At 53.5% G+C, this 19817-nt stretch overlaps 7 protein-coding genes and 1 non-coding gene across 8 annotated transcripts; 3 read left to right on the plus strand and 5 right to left on the minus strand.

Moving 5' to 3' along the window:
* Nucleotides 1-60: 60 nt before the first annotated feature.
* On the plus strand, nucleotides 61-3049 carry UMAG_10340 (uncharacterized protein; the record flags this gene model as incomplete). The annotated part of the gene is made up of 2 exons (XM_011391195.1): nucleotides 61-64; nucleotides 1467-3049. 2 exons carry the CDS (start codon nucleotides 61-63, stop codon nucleotides 3047-3049), a joined length of 1587 nt encoding a protein of 528 aa, XP_011389497.1.
* A 254-nt stretch (nucleotides 3050-3303) lies between these two features.
* UMAG_02976 (uncharacterized protein) lies at nucleotides 3304-6999 on the minus strand (the record flags this gene model as incomplete). The annotated part of the gene is made up of 1 exon (XM_011391067.1): nucleotides 3304-6999. One exon carries the CDS (start codon nucleotides 6997-6999, stop codon nucleotides 3304-3306), a length of 3696 nt encoding a protein of 1231 aa, XP_011389369.1.
* Nucleotides 7000-8206: 1207 nt separating this feature from the next.
* On the plus strand, nucleotides 8207-9604 carry UMAG_12203 (uncharacterized protein; the record flags this gene model as incomplete). The annotated part of the gene is made up of 1 exon (XM_011391280.1): nucleotides 8207-9604. One exon carries the CDS (start codon nucleotides 8207-8209, stop codon nucleotides 9602-9604), a length of 1398 nt encoding a protein of 465 aa, XP_011389582.1.
* Nucleotides 9605-10620: 1016 nt separating this feature from the next.
* Nucleotides 10621-11739, plus strand: UMAG_02978 (uncharacterized protein; the record flags this gene model as incomplete). The annotated part of the gene is made up of 1 exon (XM_011391068.1): nucleotides 10621-11739. The coding sequence occupies one exon, from the start codon at nucleotides 10621-10623 to the stop codon at nucleotides 11737-11739; it is 1119 nt and encodes a 372-aa protein (XP_011389370.1).
* Nucleotides 11740-11873: 134 nt separating this feature from the next.
* On the minus strand, nucleotides 11874-13103 carry UMAG_02979 (protein-histidine N-methyltransferase; the record flags this gene model as incomplete). Its single annotated transcript, XM_011391069.1, has 1 exon — nucleotides 11874-13103. The coding sequence occupies one exon, from the start codon at nucleotides 13101-13103 to the stop codon at nucleotides 11874-11876; it is 1230 nt and encodes a 409-aa protein (XP_011389371.1).
* A 420-nt stretch (nucleotides 13104-13523) lies between these two features.
* UMAG_02980 (putative dihydroxy-acid dehydratase) lies at nucleotides 13524-15506 on the minus strand (the record flags this gene model as incomplete). Its single annotated transcript, XM_011391070.1, has 3 exons — nucleotides 13524-14858; nucleotides 14963-14970; nucleotides 15056-15506. 3 exons carry the CDS (start codon nucleotides 15504-15506, stop codon nucleotides 13524-13526), a joined length of 1794 nt encoding a protein of 597 aa, XP_011389372.1.
* Nucleotides 15507-17171: 1665 nt separating this feature from the next.
* UMAG_02981 (uncharacterized protein) lies at nucleotides 17172-17843 on the minus strand (the record flags this gene model as incomplete). The annotated part of the gene is made up of 1 exon (XM_011391071.1): nucleotides 17172-17843. The coding sequence occupies one exon, from the start codon at nucleotides 17841-17843 to the stop codon at nucleotides 17172-17174; it is 672 nt and encodes a 223-aa protein (XP_011389373.1).
* Nucleotides 17844-19457: 1614 nt separating this feature from the next.
* Nucleotides 19458-19558, minus strand: UMAG_16051. The gene is made up of 2 exons: nucleotides 19523-19558; nucleotides 19458-19492 (listed from the first exon to the last, which is right to left on the minus strand). It is a non-coding gene; the product is annotated as a tRNA-Gly (tRNA).
* Nucleotides 19559-19817: the final 259 nt, after the last annotated feature.

The following is a 19817-nucleotide window of genomic DNA, read 5'->3' on the forward strand; positions in this document are numbered from 1 at the left end:
CTCGCTACGACTAGCTAGGTCCAAGCTGCTCAGGAGCAAAACCGCGAGGGTTCAACCACAATGGGTAAGTAGACTATAGGTGAAGCGTGGATTTGGGCCTCTGATCTCACATCCAGCAGCACCGGCAACATCATATCCAGGGACTATTACTGCCAACGAGCCCAGGAGTGTGGCCTGCTACAGCCATGCTCGATATGAGCTGGCCGAGAGGGTTATGCGCCACAAGGTTGCGCGTAGATGATTGCTAGTTGCTGGTCTCTTGCATGACCTACGTGGTCCAAGTAGAAGCCTAGTAGCAGCCAAGGTAGCGAAAGGACATGGCGGCTAGTAGCTGTCAAGGCACAAGATGAATTCTTTTGTCAAGAGGCTCGGTGTCTTTATTGATCCAAGATCTACCGACGACAGCACAGTGCGGTGCAGCACATCACAGCACAGCACAGCACAGTACAGTACAGTACAGTACAGTACCTGTGCGGTGCTGGTTCTTGGTCGCTTGGCTGTGGGTGGCCAAACTTCGGGAATGGATCGTGGATTTCTGCAACAATTACAATTAACGTTAGTGCAGCGTGCAACGTTGAAAACAGGCGGAAAGCGAGGCGTGAGACGGCACACTCGTGACTGACATGTTTGGTGTTGTGTCGCAATTTGCAAGTAGGAGAGGGCGGAGCAGAAAGGCAAGGCGGCTGACTAGCTAGCTGCTGCTGGCAAAAGTTGACGCACGACTCGTGACTTTGTTCAGCAATTTTCAAGTACAGATGTGAGAGTCACGAGTGGGGATTTGGGATTGGGGATTGGGTTGGGGATTTTGGCTTGGCTGTGCTACGTTAGCGCCAGCGTGTCGGCGTTGGATCAGCAGGTTCGTGATTCACGATTCACGATTCACGATTCACGATTATTTATACTATTTATCGTGAATAATCGTGAATCACAATCACGAATCCAGTGCAGCGTGAAGCGAGAAGCGTGAAGCGTCTAGTCACGAGTTACGAGTCTAGGCGCAAATGCACAGCTTGACGCTTTTCCAAGCACACACAACTAAGCCCGCCTCGGCTTTCCTTAGCCCCCTTTTCCGCCTTATGCTGTACCCTGCAGCCGGTTTCTGCCTCGCTCTCTGCCTCGTTTCTACGCGCCTTGGTTGTGCTGCGACGCACCAATCCACGATCGCCACTCACAACTGCACAGTCGACAGGAAACATGATAGCTTGGCGCTGCACAGAGACACGTTTTATTGGTGATTGGTGATTGCAGTGCCAGTTCCATCTCTCTGTCGCTCTCTTTTTCGTGCGCCTGTGCTTCTCCCCGTCTCTCTCTCCCCCCTTTCTCTCTCCCCGCACCCACTACATCTCGCCCTTCGTCTCTGGCTGTCACTTGTCTCCTTCCTTGCCTCCGTCATCGCTCACTAACCACGCCTCTGTTCCTTGCTTTTACTGTTCTGTCTTTTCACTCCACCCTTTCACCACGCTTAGTCTATACCGCTTCATCTCGACAAGCCGTACTCGACGCTCTTTCGGACGTCGTCACTGTCAGCCCCAACCCCGACAACGACGCTCGCTCCAACGCCTTCTCTCGGCACGCTCCGCACGCTTCCTACGACGCAGAATCGTCCTACTCTGGCCTTCAACCTTTACGCAACTTGGATCCTCCTACAATGGTGCCCGCAAAGAGCCCTTTCGAAGACCGCACGCTTCCACCACTGCCGCCGCCGTCCGAGCCCTCCGCTAAACCACCCACTACCATGGCTAACAAGTTTGCCAACGCCTTCCGCAGGCAGACTGCCGATGACAAGGCCAAAGCTAAGCGCGCAAAGGAAAAGCGAATGAACGACGAGATCAACAAGACTACTGCAAAGGCCAGCCGCATGGACATCATCGACCGTCTCGATCTCTCTGGCATCAATGGCTCAAGCATGTTCCACCACGACTCGCCCTATGATGCATGCACCCCACACATGAACAAGGGCAAGCGCGCTCCTGTCGGCGCCTTTGACCCCAATATTGATCCCATGACCGGCCTCCCTCGCAACGCTTCCGCCGCCAAGAACCAGAACCACGTCGCACCCGAGACCGCTCACGACAATCCTGAAAACGACAAGCTCCCTCTTCGACCGGGCGCCAACGCTAACGGTGGTCGCAGCCGTAGCGCCACCGCGCCACTTGTCCCTTCTCTCTCCATGCACGCCCAAGGCTCCGCCACCGAGCTCTCCTTGGACGAAGACGTCGATGCCGATCGAGACGCTGAGGCAGAACGCGTCTGGCGAAGTCGACAGGGCTACCATACTCAACCCTCCAACATCCCCGACAGCCGCTACGACGTTTCCAACCCCAATGCAGATGTCTGGGGTGTCAGCGCAGAGCCCTGGCAGGACTTTGCTCAACCAAAGGCTCCCGTCCGCTCCCACCTCAGCCCTTACTCGAACCATCACGGCGAACGCAGCGGCTCCACAAGTGCCGCAAGCAGTGTCCTCGACATGGAAGCTATCATGACCGGTCAGAAGAAGCCTTCGCGCGCCAAAGACGAGCTCGCAACAGGCAGTGCCAGTCCCTTCCCCGAGCCCAACTACGACGACCGGCTCTCGGCCTCAACCGCCTCCTCCGAGGCGCCCAAGCGCAACAAGAGCCTCATCAAGCGCATTCGCAGCATGCGCGAGAACCCCAACGTACCTCCTCCTGACAATGGCGGCGTCGAGTTGGGCACGGTCCGCGACCGTCGACGAAGAGCAGCACAGCACAAATACTCACCAAGTACGCCCCCCTTGCGATCCGACTATGCAGCTGCTGCCGATGCCGCCGTTGGCGCATCCGTCAGCAGCGCAAGCTACGGTCGTCGATCTGGGCGCACCGTCGTCACGCCCAACGAGAGGGATGTGCTCACTCCACGAGCGAATCGCGACGACAATGCATCCTACTTTGATCGTTCGCAAGAGTCGCGTCAGGATCGAGACGCTACCAACGAAGCCGGTTTGACGCGCAACGGTAGTCTTTTCAACAAGCTCAGACGTGGAGGAAAGTCCTCACCCAAGAGTGCCGAGCGCCCCGCCGCCTATGCTTGATGTTTAAGCGCCGGAAGCGACGGCACGCGGACATGTTTGTTTGGTCTTGCTTTTCTTGAGCAGTACCGTTCTGTTTGTACGATCAGTTTAAGTGTTTGATTTGTTTTCACGGACTCTTGTTTTGCATGCCCACCCAATGCGTGATGCGTGATGCGTGATGCGTGATGCGTAATGCGTGATTGCGTGCTATCAGACATGAGAAAGCAGAAGGGGCGATCTGGACTGCGATGACGATGTCAGGCAAGGCATGGTGGCTAAGGGGTGGAGGTGAGGGATTTCGGAGGGACGTGTGCGCGGAGGAGGTCTTTCCTCAGCTGTTCGCCGGACAAGTGAGCGTTGTGGACGGCCGCCTGTAGGGGGTCGGTGTGAGGCGAAGGTGGTGCCGTAGGGGTGCAAGCGAGGTCTGGAGTGGTGCCGAGGCGAGCTAGGCGCTCATCGTCCTGTGAGTGACGAGCGTGGAAGTCGTATTGCAAGCATTTGGTTTTTCGGAAGAGCTCGGCCTCTTCACTTAGCTGACCTTTGGCGAGGGTTTCGGTTGGTGCACGCGGAGGTAGCGGGCTCCCATCCGCTCCAAGTTCGTGTTCGTGTTCGTGTTCGTGTTCCGGTTCGCGTTCTTCGCGATCGGCAGAATCACGGTCGACAGAGTGCGTCTGGATGCCGAGACCGTCCATCATGTCTGACAATGAACCTTGGTGTGAGCGTGAGTGTTGTGGCATATTGCTGGCTTCTCCGTTTGCGGACGCGCCGCTGGCGCCAACTGCAATTCGAGAACGTGGCTTGCCACTCCCCGATTCGACCTCTGAGTCCTCCTCGTCCGAATCCGCAATCGAGAACGCCGGCGAAGTCAATCCCGACTCAACTACACCCTGATCCGGAGTGGTGAGATGAACCGACGTCATTTCACCCTCGATCCGAACTCCATCTCCAGGTTTCCCAATAGCCGCTATTCCGTACTGATAAAACCTCTCCAAGCGCGTACTCACCTCTGACAACTCATCATGCACCGTCAAGATGCTCTCCAACAAATCCTCCTCCTCGACTGTTCCTGCCAATTCGCCCAACCTCTTCCTTAACTTGGCACTCTGCACCGTCAGATCTTCCACAAACTCGCCCGGTGGCGTCAGCTTCTGCTCGGGCGCTTCGAGCTGCCTCTTTTCTTCACCCGACAACAGATCGCGAAGAACGCTTCGACATTCACCTGCTGCCGTGAGCAAGTCTTGGACCGCAGCACGATCCTTTGCCGCCGCCGCCGACATCGCCGTCGCTCGAGCCGTCTCGATCGCCTTCAAGCGTTCGTCGTTCTCTCTCGCTGCTCGTGCAACCACCGACCGATAGATCGGCGCGGCGATGCGCTGTTTCAGTCCTTTCTTGGCCGCGCGTTGCTGCGCGAGCTCCGTGTTGCGAACGCACGATTGCAGAATCTCTTGTGACAACCGTGCAAAGTCCGGGTTGTTCGGTGGAATATTCAGGTCCAAACACCGCAGACTCTGATTCATCCGAAGCGACACAGCCAGCGCCATAACGCCGGCGATGTCGATATCAAAGTTCTCGGCAAGGTCGAGGTGGATCAAACTGCGTGCTTCCGGCAAAAACTCGGCAAGCGCAATCGCCGCTTCTGAAGATAAATCCGTGTCGTTGAGGAACAATCGCTTGAGATTCGAATTGAGCGCAAATGCAGTACGCAGTGTCGTGATGCCCTCCAATCCAGGCCCAGAGCAGGGGTTGTGACTCATGTCGAGCGTTTCCAGCGTTGAATTGTACTTGAGCGCTTCGGCGACCGCTACCAATCCGGGCATTTCAATGTTATTGTCGCTCAAGTTGAGCACGCGTAGCGTACGGTTCTTCTTGAGCACCTGCGCCAGGTACACCACACCACCGCGAATATCATTGGACTTGAGATCGAGTGTAAGCAGGTTGCCCACACGTGGCAGGTCCGCCAGAATCCGGCGTGCGCGCTTGGCTTGGTAAATGGCGACCGCTTCCTCCTCGCTCAGGTTGGGCGCCGAATTGCTTCGAATCTCGAGCCGCTGTTGTGGTGTCAAGTTCAAATCTATCTCAGCTGTTGGTCCGGCGATGCTCGTTTGCATGGCGTCTTGCAGCTGCTCGGTGTGCACTCCATAGAACGTGGTAGGCCTCTGCTCGCTGCCACCATTGACCTGATGCGACCCGGGCATCTTGCGAGACGTAATGCCGCCTCCTGGACTCGAGACGATGACGGGAACTTCTGGAAGACCAGGCGAGTAGCTGCGTGCAAAACGCTCCGACGTGGTCAACCCATCGCTGGGTCGCAAGGTACGTCCATTGCGTTGAAACACCTCGGCATCAGCCATGCCGGATGCTGTTGAAAAAGGAGCGGAAGCAGGATCGAAATATGACTTGCGAGCTGATGCGCTGCTCGTCTGAGTGTCGGAAGCGATTACACTATCCGGATAGTCCTTAAGCATGATGGCCAATGCCACCGAGGCAAGCTGACCAATCTTGTTGCGACGCAGCGAAAGGTGTCGAATGTCAGAGAACCGCACTGCCTGTGAGAGCATCTCGAGTGAAGCTGCTTTTAGGCCACAGTTTTCGAGGCGCAGCGAGGTGACTGCTGAAGTAGGCGGATCAGGATCGTCCGAGACATCGCGGAGTAGCGGTGCAGTTGGCATCAGTGGCTCGCCCGAATCGTCAAAGAACTCGTCGTCCTCGTCGTCATCGTCGTCCTCACCCCCATCTTTCACTTGGTGTTCAGCACTTTCAGCATCCTTCGACGTTTCCTTTCCGTCTGCCTCGGGTTTTGCATCGGCCGTCTTTTTGGCCGCACGTGATGGTTGTGTACGATGGTATGTGACGGCAGATGGCGGTTTGATGATGACGGCAAGGAGATGCTCGAGCGACAGACGGTCTATCGAGTTTTCAGACAAGTCGAGATAGCGCAGCGCGCGTGCGCGTCGCATGAAAATGGCTACATACTTCCAGCCACGGAATCGAATCTTGCGATTGCTCGCTATGCTCAGATTGGGCAAAGTACCAGAGACGAGCAGAGCGTGTAAGATCGATTTGACCGTATCATCTGTGAGAGCACAATTCTCAAGGACGAGCTTGTTGAGACCGAAGTCGACGCTGAGCAGGTCGGCGATAGGCTCAACAGCGTGTCGATCGAGCGGTACAAAGGAAAGATCCATGGTCTTGAGTGCTGGCGGAATCGACTGCGCGGCTTCTTGAAAGACAAGACGCATTTTTTTGAGCGGATGCTCTTCACGCGTGCGGCAACATTCGCGGTAGAGCGCCTCGAGTTGTTCAGGCGTCCATGGCTTTCCGCGACGAGCCTTGAGCATGCGACGATGCTCTCGTTCGATGCGTAAACGGGTGAGATCTTCGTCTTCCGGAGTGCCAGCACCGACAATGGGATAAGTGACACTCATGTGCGATACCTGAAACTGCACCTTTTTGAGCGGTGCAGCCGAGGTGGTGGATGATAGCACGGTGTTTTTGACCAGCGACGTTGTCGATCCGTTTTCCGAGTCATTCTGCTGTGATGCGATTGCGGTCGAGCCAGACGACGACATGATATTGCTACCGCTCTTGTTTGCATTGGTATCATCCAGGCTCCCTTGCGAGTACAAGCTGGACCCGTTGCTGTTGAAAGATGGGTCGTTGGAGAGCAAGCCGCCGACAGTGGTAGAATTCGATCCACTCACATTGGCCGCAGCGCCGGCAGCGATGCCGCCAATCTTGCGAAACATACCACCGATGTAGGATGCAGTGGCTTGTGCTGTACCGCTTTGAGGCATTGGCACTTGAACGTTGACGCCCTGTTGAGCGAGACGAGTGTTGATGCTCTGGAGAATGTCCCTTCGAAAAGAGAAGCCCTTCTGTGGAGGAGGCGCTGGCTTGAGAATGCCTTTTGGTTGGGAGCTCATCTTGCGTTTGTAAATGGACCTGCGTACGGGGCTGACAGTTGTGATCATGGAGGATTCCAGTTCCGACTTGGGCATAGAAGGCCCGGGGATGTGGAGGAGCTGCTGTTGCTGTTGCTGCAATGACGAGGCTACGGCTGTGTCGGGAGACGTAATGGCAGCATCCGAGTCCGCAATGGCGGGTAATGGCTTATCGCTAGCATCCTGAGCCTTAGACAGATCTGAAGCGGTCGCAAGGGATGACGAAGATGATGGGATAGTGGAAGAGGAAGAGGAAGAGGAAGAGGAAGAGGCGAATGCACCAGGAACGATGGGACTAGATAAGGTGTGTGAGGGAGAGGCCATGCTGTCATCGGTAGTGGCGGCAAGAGTGGTTTCGGACTCGGACTTGCTTCCATCTGCTGGCAGTGTGGCCGTTATGCTCTCTGACTTGGTGTCCTGCACAAGTGGCTGCATCGACAAGGACGCTTCATCGACGATCCGGTCTTGGTTGTTACGTTCAGCCTCGGTGCTGGCCGACATGCTTCGGAAGGATGACGTTTAGAGATCGAGAGGGGATGCAGCTGGCCCACGCTCGAGTCGGAGGAATTCAAGAGTAGGGAGCATCCGTCTAGCAGCCGTGCTACGGACCAAGGCAACACAAAGTGACAAACGCAAATGTGCTGAATGGTGGGTCGTCAAGGTGGAATCTTGGCCAGTGCCAGTCGTGATCAGAGCAATGAGCTGAAAAAGGGGTATAGTATGTGATGATAACAATTGCTGTCCGCAGCGGGAGAGGGAACGTCGGATAAACAAGGGCAGGTGATGATGAGCAGCTCCGAGTGTTCAAGGTAAAGAGGCTTGTGCGTGAGCGAGTTTGGAGTAACTTGTTGGAAATCGGATAGCGAAATGCGAGCAGCGAAAGGGGTCGAGTGCGTCGTGTGTATGTGTGTGTGTGTGTGTCGCTCCGCTGCATGAATTCACGAATCCGTCAAGTGTGTAAAGGCGAAAATCGTGAATGCGTGTTGCTGTGCCATTCCAACTTAACAAAGCAAAATGTTGGGTCAGAGCGTGAGTCGTGAGTCACAAGTCACGACGAGGCGTGGGTCTGTGGTCACAGGTCACAGACACGAGGTCGGGGGACGTGGCGTGTGTGTCTCACGAGGTGTGGCTGAGCTGCAAAACTCGGATTTCGGATGTCTAGATTTGCGAAAGCTAGAATCTTTTGTCCTTGCATCCACCTTCCCAGCCACCTCAGCTCAGCATTACATACGCCGACATGAGCGAGACGCAAGCGCAAGGCGTTCAATCGCCTGGCCAGGTAGCTTCAACCTCGTATCAGCCGCGTCCTGCACGCAAACAAGTCACCCAGGCCAAGTTTGATGCCATCCGAGAAGCTTTTAGTGCGAGACCCGATTCCGCAGGCACCTTCAACATCTGGTACGAGAACTTTGCCGGCGTCGATCGGGAGGAAAACGAGGCTCAAAAGGCAAAACGCGAGACTAGATGCGACATTGCGAGAGATTCGGGCTATACTAGAGCCGATATCACCCTGAAAACGCAAGCAGCACGCATTCAGCAAGGTGCACCTGTCGCTCCAGACGAGGCCGTTTACTGCTGTATTCATTTTGCGCGTGGCTGCTGTCCGCATGGTGCCGAATGCAACTTTCTTCATCGACTTCCTCGTCCCAACGACTATCCCAGCCAAGGGCGTGACTGCTTTGGTCGGGAAAAGCTCGGCAACTACAAGGATGACATGAGCGGTACTGGCTCGCTATCCAAGGTCAATCGCACCCTCTATGTAGGTCGGATCCACGAAGAGCATGGCGTATCTTCCCCTTCTGCTCCGGCCAATTCGGCATGGCGGGACGGCGGCAAAACGCTCAAAGGAGGTCGCAGCATCCACGACGTGCGTAACAAGAACGGACCTCGTCCACGACAAGATCCCAAGTCATATCGGCCACAACACAATTCCGTACGTCCCGAGACCGACAATGCTACGGAACGTGTGGTGCGACGTCATTTCAGTGAATGGGGAGAGATCGATAGACTACGCGTTCTCACCGGCCGATCGTGTGCATTTGTCACATTCAAGTACGAAGCCAATGCACAATTCGCCAAGGAAGCCATGCTCAACCAGTCGCTCGACCACAACGAGATCATCAACGTTCGATGGGCTTCCGACGATCCAAATCCAGCTGCACAGAAGCGCAATCAGGAACAGATGCGCCGTGCAGGGGAACGCGCTATCATGGCCGGAATGTCTGAACAAGCAATCCAGGCTCAGCAGGCATTGCGTGCACTTGAAGGTTTGGAGCATCAGCGTGGCGAGGATGCCGACTCGAAGCGTCGCAGGATTTCTCATCAGAGCTATGATGAGGATATGCGAAGGCTCGAGGAAGAGAATGAACGTGGATGGGTCGAATTTGCTCAGGAAAGGCAAGCTGCCGTCGCCGCTGCACCAACAAGCCAAGCCCCGTCGGCTGCAAGCTCAGCAAGCAAGAACAACATCACCGGCTCGCTTCTAAATTCGGAGACAATGTCCCATCTAGCATCACTTCAGAATCTTGATCAAAAGCAAGGCGGAGCATCAGATACCTACCCACCACCCGTGTCTTCCAATGGGCTCGGCAGCTTGGCGGGGTATGGCAGCGATAGCGAGGATGACGATAGCTAAAGCTACATTGGTTTTCATCGGAGCTAAATCTCGTCGCTCGTGTTCGACTTTCATGCCATGGCCTCACTCACGACTGTTCTTGTACTTGTATTTGTTTCACAATCCTATCAACTGAATTAGCGACCTTAGTTTCATTCTGATGGTCATTCTGATGGTCATTCTGATGGTCATTCTGATGATGTAAGTAGCAGGTTTCCCCTTTATGGTTGAGTGGTGAAGTCACGAGTCTGTTTTTTCCACGCCAAGCGTGAAATTGATGGCCGGTCTGACACTCTCTTCTGAAAATCACGAATCGTGAATCACGAAACCCGTGACTCTAACTGGTGCTTCAGAGCTGCTGGCCCGTGCAACGGTCACGAGTGGTGAATTGCGGCTGATTTCATGTGGAGCAAAAGTGATGTGATCCTTCGAGAAAGACGGGTTTTCAGTTGCCCTGAGCCCTTCGTCCGCACAGACATTCACGATTCACGATTTCAGCTCCCACACGAACCAACTTACGGGCACCATGTTTGCCGGCGTGCAGCGGCACTGCTAGAAAGATATCACGCGGTAGAAGAGGGCGCGCAAGATACACGATGTCTCACTACAGGACAGCTTGTGTCTGACTGACGAACGGCATGGAAACACTCCTCAAGGCGAGTTGTGAGTGGCTTCTACCAAGTACGAAAGGCTAATGTGTGCGAATTGGCTCAAGCGGCAGGTAGAAAAGGAATTTGGGTCTGTGCATGCCTCTTTTTAGCTTGACGCTGTTCAGCGGAGCTCTGTGTTCCATGACATTCGTGATGCGTGATTCACAGATTCGTGATTCACTGTCCTCGTGACTGTTGGCTTAGGGATCGGCTTGATGACTGTGTATGTATTCCTGGCGCACTTGCCCAATAGAACTGTGTGGCGACTTTCTTTAACACTCTCGACTGTTTCACCACCATATTCAACCCATCTGTACTCGTGACTGTCAACAAGTGCGGCGCTCCTTCTGCTTCATCGTCGAATTCTTATCATCATCACATAGCACCATGGAAGACACATCGTTTGTCAAGAGAGCTGGCTCGGCCGCTGACACCGAAGAGGACTTCTCCACCGTGCCCACCACCACCGCTGCTTCGGAAAGCGGTATCGAAGACCTCAATATTTCTGAAACCGATTCCAACGTACGCACCACTGCTTGTGACGACACTGCCAGGGTCACAGCCGACGCTTCGGTCAACGAGGCCGTGCCACCTCCAGCCGCAGCGCGTACGGCCGACGAACCCGCCTCACGCACCACTGAAGCCGACAGCACCTCTCTCGGCACCACCTCTTCCGGTCTGGTCCTCTTCGATCTGACTGACAAGCCCAGCGGAAAAGCGTGCTTCTCACCCCATACCGTCAAAACCTTGCTCGACCTCAAATTGCTCAACATCGGCTACGAACGTCAGCGTCTCTCTTTCATCCAAATTCGCAACGAACTCGCCTCCCGAATCGCCGACAACGTCACCGTCCCTGCACTGGAGTTGAGCGACGGATCGCACATTGTCGATTCGTGGAACATCGCAGAGTACCTCGAGAGGAGACACCCGGATGGTTGGAAGATCTTTGGTGATTCAGCGACAAAGAGGTTGGCTGCAATGTTGAATCAGTTTGGTAAGACTGTCTTGGCCCCGCATATTGGCCCGCTCGCGCAAAAGGGCGTCCATGCTATGTTGGACGAAGAATCGGCGAGATACTTTGCCGAGGTCAAGATTGGCAGGCAGAGATGGGCAAAGGTGTCAGGTATGACCCAAGCGGAAAGGGATGTACATGTGCAGCAAGCAGTGGCAAAATTGGAGGTGATCAACGCCATATTGACCTGCGAAGGCGGAGCAGACTCCACGCCGAGTCATCCAATTGCGTCGGCCAGTGGTGGAGGAACTTCTACGTCGACGGAAGGCAGTGCATCGAATGGTAGAAGTGCAAGTCGAACTAGACAGTCAGTCTGGTTGGCCGGTGGAGACCAACCTACGCATGCCGACTTTGTTCTGTTTGGATGGTACGTCTTTACGCGTGCGGCGGGACAGAAGACGGCAAGGGAGATCTGGCATGCTCACAAACCGATTGCCACGTGGGTGCAGGCGATGCTCGAATGGTCGGGTGAGTTGGCAGATGATTTCGTGTAATGGCGAGAAGAAGCAACAAATGCGAAACGTGATGGTAACGAAAAGGTGTGTGATTTTGGGATGTACGAGGTACAAATCCGCGATGGCGGAGTCGCCTGAAGCAGAAACCAAGTCCTTGAACGTTGCGTGTGATACTAGAATGTTACCGAGAGAACGGTCCGGCCAACGCCCTTTGTCACGCTATGGATTGGCTCTACTGTGGCGCTTGGGTGCATTTCGGCCAACGTTTGCTTGAAAGACTCTACGCCACCGCCTACTCCAAAGTAGATCACCTTTGCGGCGACGAGAACCAACGCTGGCTGGTGTTGCGCTTCTGTCTGTGTGTATCGACTCAAGAGCTCCACCAATGCGGGCAACGAATGTAACGAGTAGATTGTCTCGGAGGTCAGAATGATATCCATCTTGTGCACGCCACCATCGCCAAAGAGCGACGATGGGAAGTTGCTCCAAGCGCCCGAGTAAAAGTTCAACTGGATGCCTCGCGACTTGAGAGACTCATCAAAAGCGGCTACGAGTTGGTCTGTAATGGCGAGTTCGTCTTCGGCATGGAAATGGTCTTGTCCGCGACGCACGAGTTCGTTGCGTTCGTGTACGAGGTGGGTTGCTTCAGTGGTAGATCGATAGTGGGATGCTGCAGGAGACGCGTACCAGGCAAGGATGAGGTTGGGAAGCGTCACGAGTTGTAATACTTGAGCGTTGTAGTCGGCGAGATGCAGGTTGAGATTGATCGGTTGCGTGGAAGGATCGTCGCGAAGCACTTGATCTAGAAGGAACACGGATGGCAGAGACGTTCCGCAGCCGAGTTCGAGAATGTGTTTTCCTGACAGTCTGTGGGACCAAGTGGAGCGGGACGAGTCGTTGTGGGATGCGGTCGAGTGCAGTGCATCGAGCGTCTCGACGAGGTCCAGTGCACATTCCCACGTTTTCAGTCCGCCCTCGTATACCCCTGGTACCAAGTCCGAGTGCGCGTCCACTTTTCCGTCGACCATCTGCTGCCGTGTACTCTTCTGTGCTGTACCACTATCGGTTGCTTCGTCTTCTTCCTCGTCAATAAGCATCTGAAATCGGGCATCAAACAGATCCCGCCTCAACAATCTCTGTACTCTGCCCTTTCCTCCTCCCTCTCCTTCTCCTTCTCGGCTTGTGCTCGGTAGGCTTACGTCGATTGCCGAGTAAGATATTCTTGAAGGTAAGTTCTGCAACATTTCACGCAGCGAGTGCGATTTGAACGGTGCTGCGGTAGTGGTAGACGAAGCTGATGTTGAAGTCGACGTTGATGCTGCAGATGGCTGGATTGAAGAGAGCGAGCCCGAGATGTACTCCTCGTCCATCTCGGAGTCGTCGAACTGGAATCCAAATGACATCTTGACTACGGATATCGCCCGAGCCTTATGTCAGGCCTCTTACGCTACGATCTTGACTGGACAAATGGTTTCAGAGCATGTCGAGACGAAACGTGATGGAGCCAACGTTTTGGCTCGCACTCGTTACAGTCACGAGTAAAGCGTTTTTTTTTCTTCTGAACAGGACCCTGAAATTGAATCGAACAATAAATCGTGAATCGTGGATGACGAATCGTGAATCGTGAAGGCTTGACGTGTGAGCTCTCCCCACGTCTCTTGGCTTGCATAACCTCATCTCGCTCACACGCTTGCTTCATCTCGCGCCTCACGCTCACCCATGTCAACCACTACATCCGTGAATGACAATCGACCTCGACAATCGACACAGCATGTCAAGTCAAAATCACTAGATCTTGCTATTCCATGTTCCTGGAAGCCATGTCAAAACAGATCGCGATCAGTAACACAACCCTCGGAAGCGTTTTGTACATCCCTTGCAAACTTGTACAGCCAACCGCGCTTGTGTTTCTTTGTCAGAGTAGGCTTTTTCTCTTTGAGCCACCACTGTTTCCTCTTCTCCATCTCTTCGTCACTGATGTGCAAGTTGATCTCGCGCGTGTTGGCATCGACAGTGATCCTGTCTCCGTCTTGTACGAGCGCGATCGGTCCTCCCAGGGCTGCTTCTGGCACAACATGTCCTGTGCAAAATCCGTGCGAAGCGCCAGAGAAACGACCGTCGGTGATGAGCGCTACTGTTTTTCCGAGACCTGCGCCCATGATCGCACCGGTTGGTCCGAGCATCTCGGGCATACCAGGACCACCTTTTGGTCCAACATAGCGAATGACGACAACGCTGCCTTCTTTGACACGGCCTTCTGCGATTGCTTCGGTGATGCCGTCTTCAGAGTCAAAGACAACAGCGCTGCCGTCAAAGTACAGCCCCTCTTTGCCCGTCAGCTTGGACACAGCTCCGCCGGGGCACAGCGATCCACGCATGATGGTCAGGTGGCCCGTTGCCTTGATAGGGTTGCTGAGAGGTCGGATGATATCTTGCGTCTCAAACTCCAGTGGTTCAACATCGACGAGATTCTCGCGCATCGTTTTACCCGTCACCGTCATCACGTCACCATGAAGCAGATCCGTGTTCTCCAGAATGTACTTGAGCACACGAGGAACACCTCCGATCTTGTGAATGTCTTCCATGTAATACTTGCCCGATGGCTTGACGTCGGCCAACATGGGTGTCTTGTCGCCGAGCCTTTGGAAGTCGTCGATGGTAATGTCGATATCGCCAGCACGTGCAACAGCGATGAGATGGAGAACAGCATTAGTCGAGCCACCAAGAACATGAGTCATCACGATAGCATTCTCAAAAGCCTTCTTGGTCATGATGTCGCGAGGCTTGATATCCTTGGCTAGCAGATTCTTGATGTAGGCTCCAACACGCAGACATTCTTGCATCTTTTCAGGGTAGACAGCGGGAGTACTGCTGGTCAACGGGAGACCCATCCCCATGACTTCGATCGCGATAGACAAGGTGTTGGCGGTGTACATGCCTCCGCAAGCACCAGGACCGGGACAGGCGTTGCGGATCAGGTCGACACGCTCTTCTGCCGTGATGAGGCCCTTGGCGTAAGCTCCTGTCGCTTCGAAATTGTCGGCGACATTGCATGGGTCGCCCTTCTTCCTTCCAAGAGCGGGTATGTCCATTCCGTGCTTGCCGGGTTGGATCGTGCCGCCATAAACGATGATTGATGGGCGGTTGTGACGCAGACACTGCAATTCGACGCAATGAACAAATCACACAAAAAACACAACGTCAGCAAGTCCAGAACAACACCACAAACGAGCAGCTACCTTGCACAAGGTTCTTTGCTCACAGCAATGACTAGAAAGAGAAATCCGTTTAACAGAATAAGAGAGTCAGTACTGCTGTATCAGCTCGATCAGCTTCGAAAAGAGTTGATACGTACGACAGCCAGGCATGTTCTTGTCACAACCGGGGATGGACACATTAGCGTCATGATACTGCGCGAGGGTGATCGTCTCGATAGAGTCGGCGATCAGCTCTCTCGAAGGAAGCGAATACTGCATTCCGGGGCCGCCCATGGTGATGGCATCGGAAACGCCCACCGTGTTATTTTGCAAGCCCACCAGACCTTCCGCTTCGCAGCCTTGCTTGATCTTGCGGCCAAATTCGAGCAGGTGAGTATTGCATGGGTTGCCTTCCCACCATACAGATGAGATGCCAACCTGGGGCTTGTCGAGGTCTTGTACCGAAAGACCGCACGCGTGAAGCATGGATTGAGCAGCTCCCTTGTCGGAGGATTGCGTGATGTATCGACTGATCCTGTTCAGGATCGGGGCGGGAGCGTCACCATTGGTGCGCGAAGTTGTGCGCAGCTCGACTTCTCCGTTGACCATGGTTGTGATTTGGGTTGGGTTGTGTAAAAGGAAGATCCGCGCCCGGATCGAGGTAAATGGAGAAGGTGAACGGGTAAGAAGATGACATTCAAAACTGACGTGCCTATGTTTTATGACGGCCTACGATCAGCGAGCGCCCTTGACATTACAAACGTCGCTTGCTGGCCCCGAAGACAAGTTGCACAAACAGACCAACATAGCCAGGCACCGTCCACTGTCTATGGTCCACGCTTCTTGGTTCTTGTTTGTTGGTTCTTGATTCTTGGTTCTCGGTCCTTGGTCCTCAGTCCTTGGTCCTTGGTGGACATCTCCACATTTTTGGGCGCGGGGTGAGCAACTGAAGCGGGTGGGGGACGAGCTTGGCGCGGGCATTTGTAATTCCATCGGCTTGTCTGCTGGCTACCGCTGCCGATTCACGATTCATGATTCTTATTGTCTGTCTATTTTGACCAGATCCGTCCCCGTGCCGAGCAATTCGCCGAGCCGAGATGAATCTTTTCTCAGCCAATCCAGTGGCTTGTATTTCCCCATCGCTCACACTAAGCTACTCCTCCGCACCATCAGACATCCTCTCGACCGAACAATCACGAATCTTACCTTTAAGCCTGGAAACGACCTGGCCTCAATGCTGCTCCTATCGTGGCTATGACTCTAGTCGATAGTCCGTTGTTAGAAACGGACAGAGTGGGCAGAGAGTTCGCACTTTGCAGTGTGACCTGGTGCATTCCACCAAACTCGGGTTCTCGAGTTGCTGGTGCAACATTTCGAGAGGTGAAGCGGTCCATCTGCCTTCACGATTCGTGATTCTGACATGTTCAACCGAACGAAACGAAAGCGCAGTGAGCCGGTCAAAGTGGGGGCGGAACCGACACCACAGACACGAGACGGGAGACGGGAGACGGATCGTTTTCGTGTTTCGTGTTCACGGTTTGTTCGACATCAGATGCTACAAGCGCGGCGTAACATGCTTGGTTTCGACTCTTGAGTCGCGAGTCACGGACACGAGAGTTTAGAGATGAACGAAGTCGTGAGTGAATCAAGAACTGCTCACGTGGGATCGTCAACCCTAGCCACGAATCGCCCTACTTTCAAAGTAAACAAGCTTGCCACGTCAACGTGACTTTTTAGTCTCGCCTTTCGTTTGGCGCCCTGGATCAAAGCGGCGACCTCTCAGATAGCCCACGCCATGTCGCACCTTGAAGCACGAGAGGTTTCTCGACCTTGGGTTCTTATAGACATGACGTGGCTGCTCGCCAGACGACAAGTGCTTGTACAATCGTTCCTTGGTCTTGAACGAGAAGAAAAGGCTCGTTGATCTCGCTTGCCGAGACAGCTCGCTTAAAGTGGTCACTAGAGATGCGTGCCTTGGTCACTTTACCGATTTGTAGTATCACACAGACAGAAAGTGGGAAACTGCAGAAATCACTGAGAGGATGACACTTTGGTCGAAAAGGAGGATCATTCCGAGGATGTAAGAACGCTAATGGTAAGAGGTGAAAGTCAAACGGCGGAGTAAACAGAGAGCGGATAGGTGGAAGAGGGAGGGGCAGAGTAGATGGCATGCAGAAACCTCGTGCTCTAAGCCAAGCTGTTGACGGCGAGGCTGTTTTGAAAATACCCCCAAACGGCTCCATTGCCAGCCATACCTTATGCGTTGGTAAGATGCTATACGAAAGACCACTTGATATCAATCACTCCAGCCTCCAAACTCGCCAACTGTTTAAACAGCGAAGGTGTCATATCCAAGCTGGTAGGCTTGCAGCCCGGGCACAAATCCGCCACCGTCGCGTCGGCGCATCTCGCACCGTGACAGACCTTGACCCTCTTAAAGCAGTGCGATCCGCCTTGATAGATGTCCTTGGACAGCGCTACAATCTTGTCGTTGGCCGTGTTCCATTTTCCACAAGAACCCTGATTGGGCTTGAAAAAGGTACCTTTGCCACTAAATGTGCCTTTCGAGGGGCGTTTACGGTTGTCGTGGTGTTTATGACGGTTATGCGATTTGCGGCGACGTCCAGCTTGTTTGTCCGAGCGATGGTGCGTCTTTTTATCATGTTGATTCCGCTGCTCGAGCGTGCTGCCTTCAGAAGCAGCGTTGTCGTACTCTTGGTCATCCTCTCCTTCGTCCACTTCGACATCAATCTCTTCCACCTCGACATCCTCCATTCGTTTGTGTAATGATATGTCGCCTGCGGAAGACACGGAAGACCTCACCGAATCGGGTCGTGCAGATAGCAGCGATGAGGACGATGGAGATGCCTCATTGAGGCTGGGTATGTGTGCACTCGCAGCTGCAACGACAAGCGCAGAGCAGAGTGCTAGCAATGAGAGTCTCATGAGATGCTTTTGGTGGCTTTTCCTTGAGGCTTCTGCTGTCTAAACGTGTGTTGGAAATGAAGGTGGTCCGTTTTTGGAGGAGCGCTCAGATATAGAACTTTTGCGAGATGGAGCGAACTACGTAGAGACCGGGAGTGAGAGGAAGATCGAAAGCGCGGAGGGGACACGTACAAGAGCAGATGAGGTGATGAGAGGAAGGACAACGATGACATCCAAGATGGTAGCACAGCCAAACCACCATTTTTAGGATCCGAGGCTATTCACGACTGGTCTAGGGGGAAACAGCATCAACCCACCATACTGTGGTACCACCGCCACGACGCAGCTCGTGCACAACACACTGCTCGTAAGCGCCTCCGCCCTGACGCTGCAGTCTATTGTGTAGATGCTTCGGTGACCCCACTTTGGCAGCCGCCGCACCGTTCCACACCTTGGTGCTTGAGTTACAATGTTGGTAGGTATCAGCGGCGGGTGCGGACTATCGAGGTGCTCGGCGAATCGGATCAACGACACGTTAAAACCGATACAACTACCCACGACTGTCTGTTTTGACGCTTTATTCTGCTTCTACATCCTGGAAAAGCGGAGCGTGAAATCATACAGGATCAACACGTACGCGAAGAGCGATCGACAACGTGCATGCAATGCAGGCCTGTTGCTGTCTTTAAATAACTAGCTTAATACTGTAAGTTAGTTAGATAGTCCCTTCGCCTGCGAATCAGTCACGAGTTTCGCCGCTTGAAATTTTGTCTCTCGTCTCCGTTGCTCCCCTGCGTGTTGTGACTCTGCCAGTCAAATCTGTAACTCAGCGTTAACTTTCTTCGATTATCTCTGCTTGCTCAAAAAAGTCAAACCCGTTTCGGATTGGGGTAACTTAGAGTTTGCTCGTCTTGTGTCTTCAGCGCTGAGTTTCTTACTCGACAGTAACACATAAGACGCGGTGCGTGAGTCGACCTGAAACAGAATTCCCAACGACAATCACGAATCACGAAACACGAATAATCGTGAATGTAACTTAGTGATTTGCTCTTCTTGCTGCAGTGCCTCGCTTCATCTGCAAGTCAGTCACGAGTTCGTCCCGTTCCTCCTCGTGCCTTTCGCCTACCGTTTTGGTTTTCGAATGAGTGTCAGAACATTTTCTCTTACTGCACCATTCTTACTTGGTTGATGAGGTGTTGCTCTCTAGAGTTGATTTTGAATTCGACAAGATCGCGTTCCTGCTGTAACGTTATGCTGTTTGCTCCATTCGATCCAAGTTCCCGCTCCGACGCCGAATTAACTACGCGAAATCCACGCACCGCCTCCGCTTCCAACTCCTGCCTATATGAACAGGTAGAATTGGTTGCAGGATGAAGCTGTAAACCTCGCCGAAAATAGTAACACTAAGTTAGCGAAAACCTGTCTCTCAACTTCGCCAAATCTGTGAATGATTTGGGAATGAGTAGAGTCTGCGTGTCCTCGACACCTGCCGAAAAAGGAGGATGGGCACCGCAATTGCTCGAAACAGTGTTGCAGCTGACAAGATTACCAAAGAGAGTCTCCTCTCTATTCGCACACAGCTTAAGCAAAACTTACAGAATCGTAAGAAACTCTGTCGAAAGGGCAAAAAAAGTATGCATCGACGGGGAATCGAACCCCGGTCGGGACGAATTCGTGGTTAAGCCTTGAATAAGGCGGGCTGGCAACGTCCCGTGATACCACTACACTACCAATGCTTTCAGGTGCATATATCTTGTTACACTGTAATTATATGTAATATTATGACCGTTCCATTTCTATGTCACAAGCATCGCCTGTTCACGCTTGGTCTGAGGTTAAACAACTCTTTACAGTCGTGAGTCTGTCCTTATCACGCTCTAGCTGAATTGTTGTTTCAAAGCAAGGAATGACATGTAGATCAAAAGCATGAAAACCATGTGCAAGCACTGACCACGGACGAAGAAAAGGCCCTCGTGACGCCTCCGTTCGCAATCG

Source organism: Mycosarcoma maydis, chromosome 7 (genome assembly GCF_000328475.2).
Source record: "Mycosarcoma maydis chromosome 7, whole genome shotgun sequence".
Lineage (NCBI taxonomy): Eukaryota > Fungi > Basidiomycota > Ustilaginomycetes > Ustilaginales > Mycosarcoma > Mycosarcoma maydis.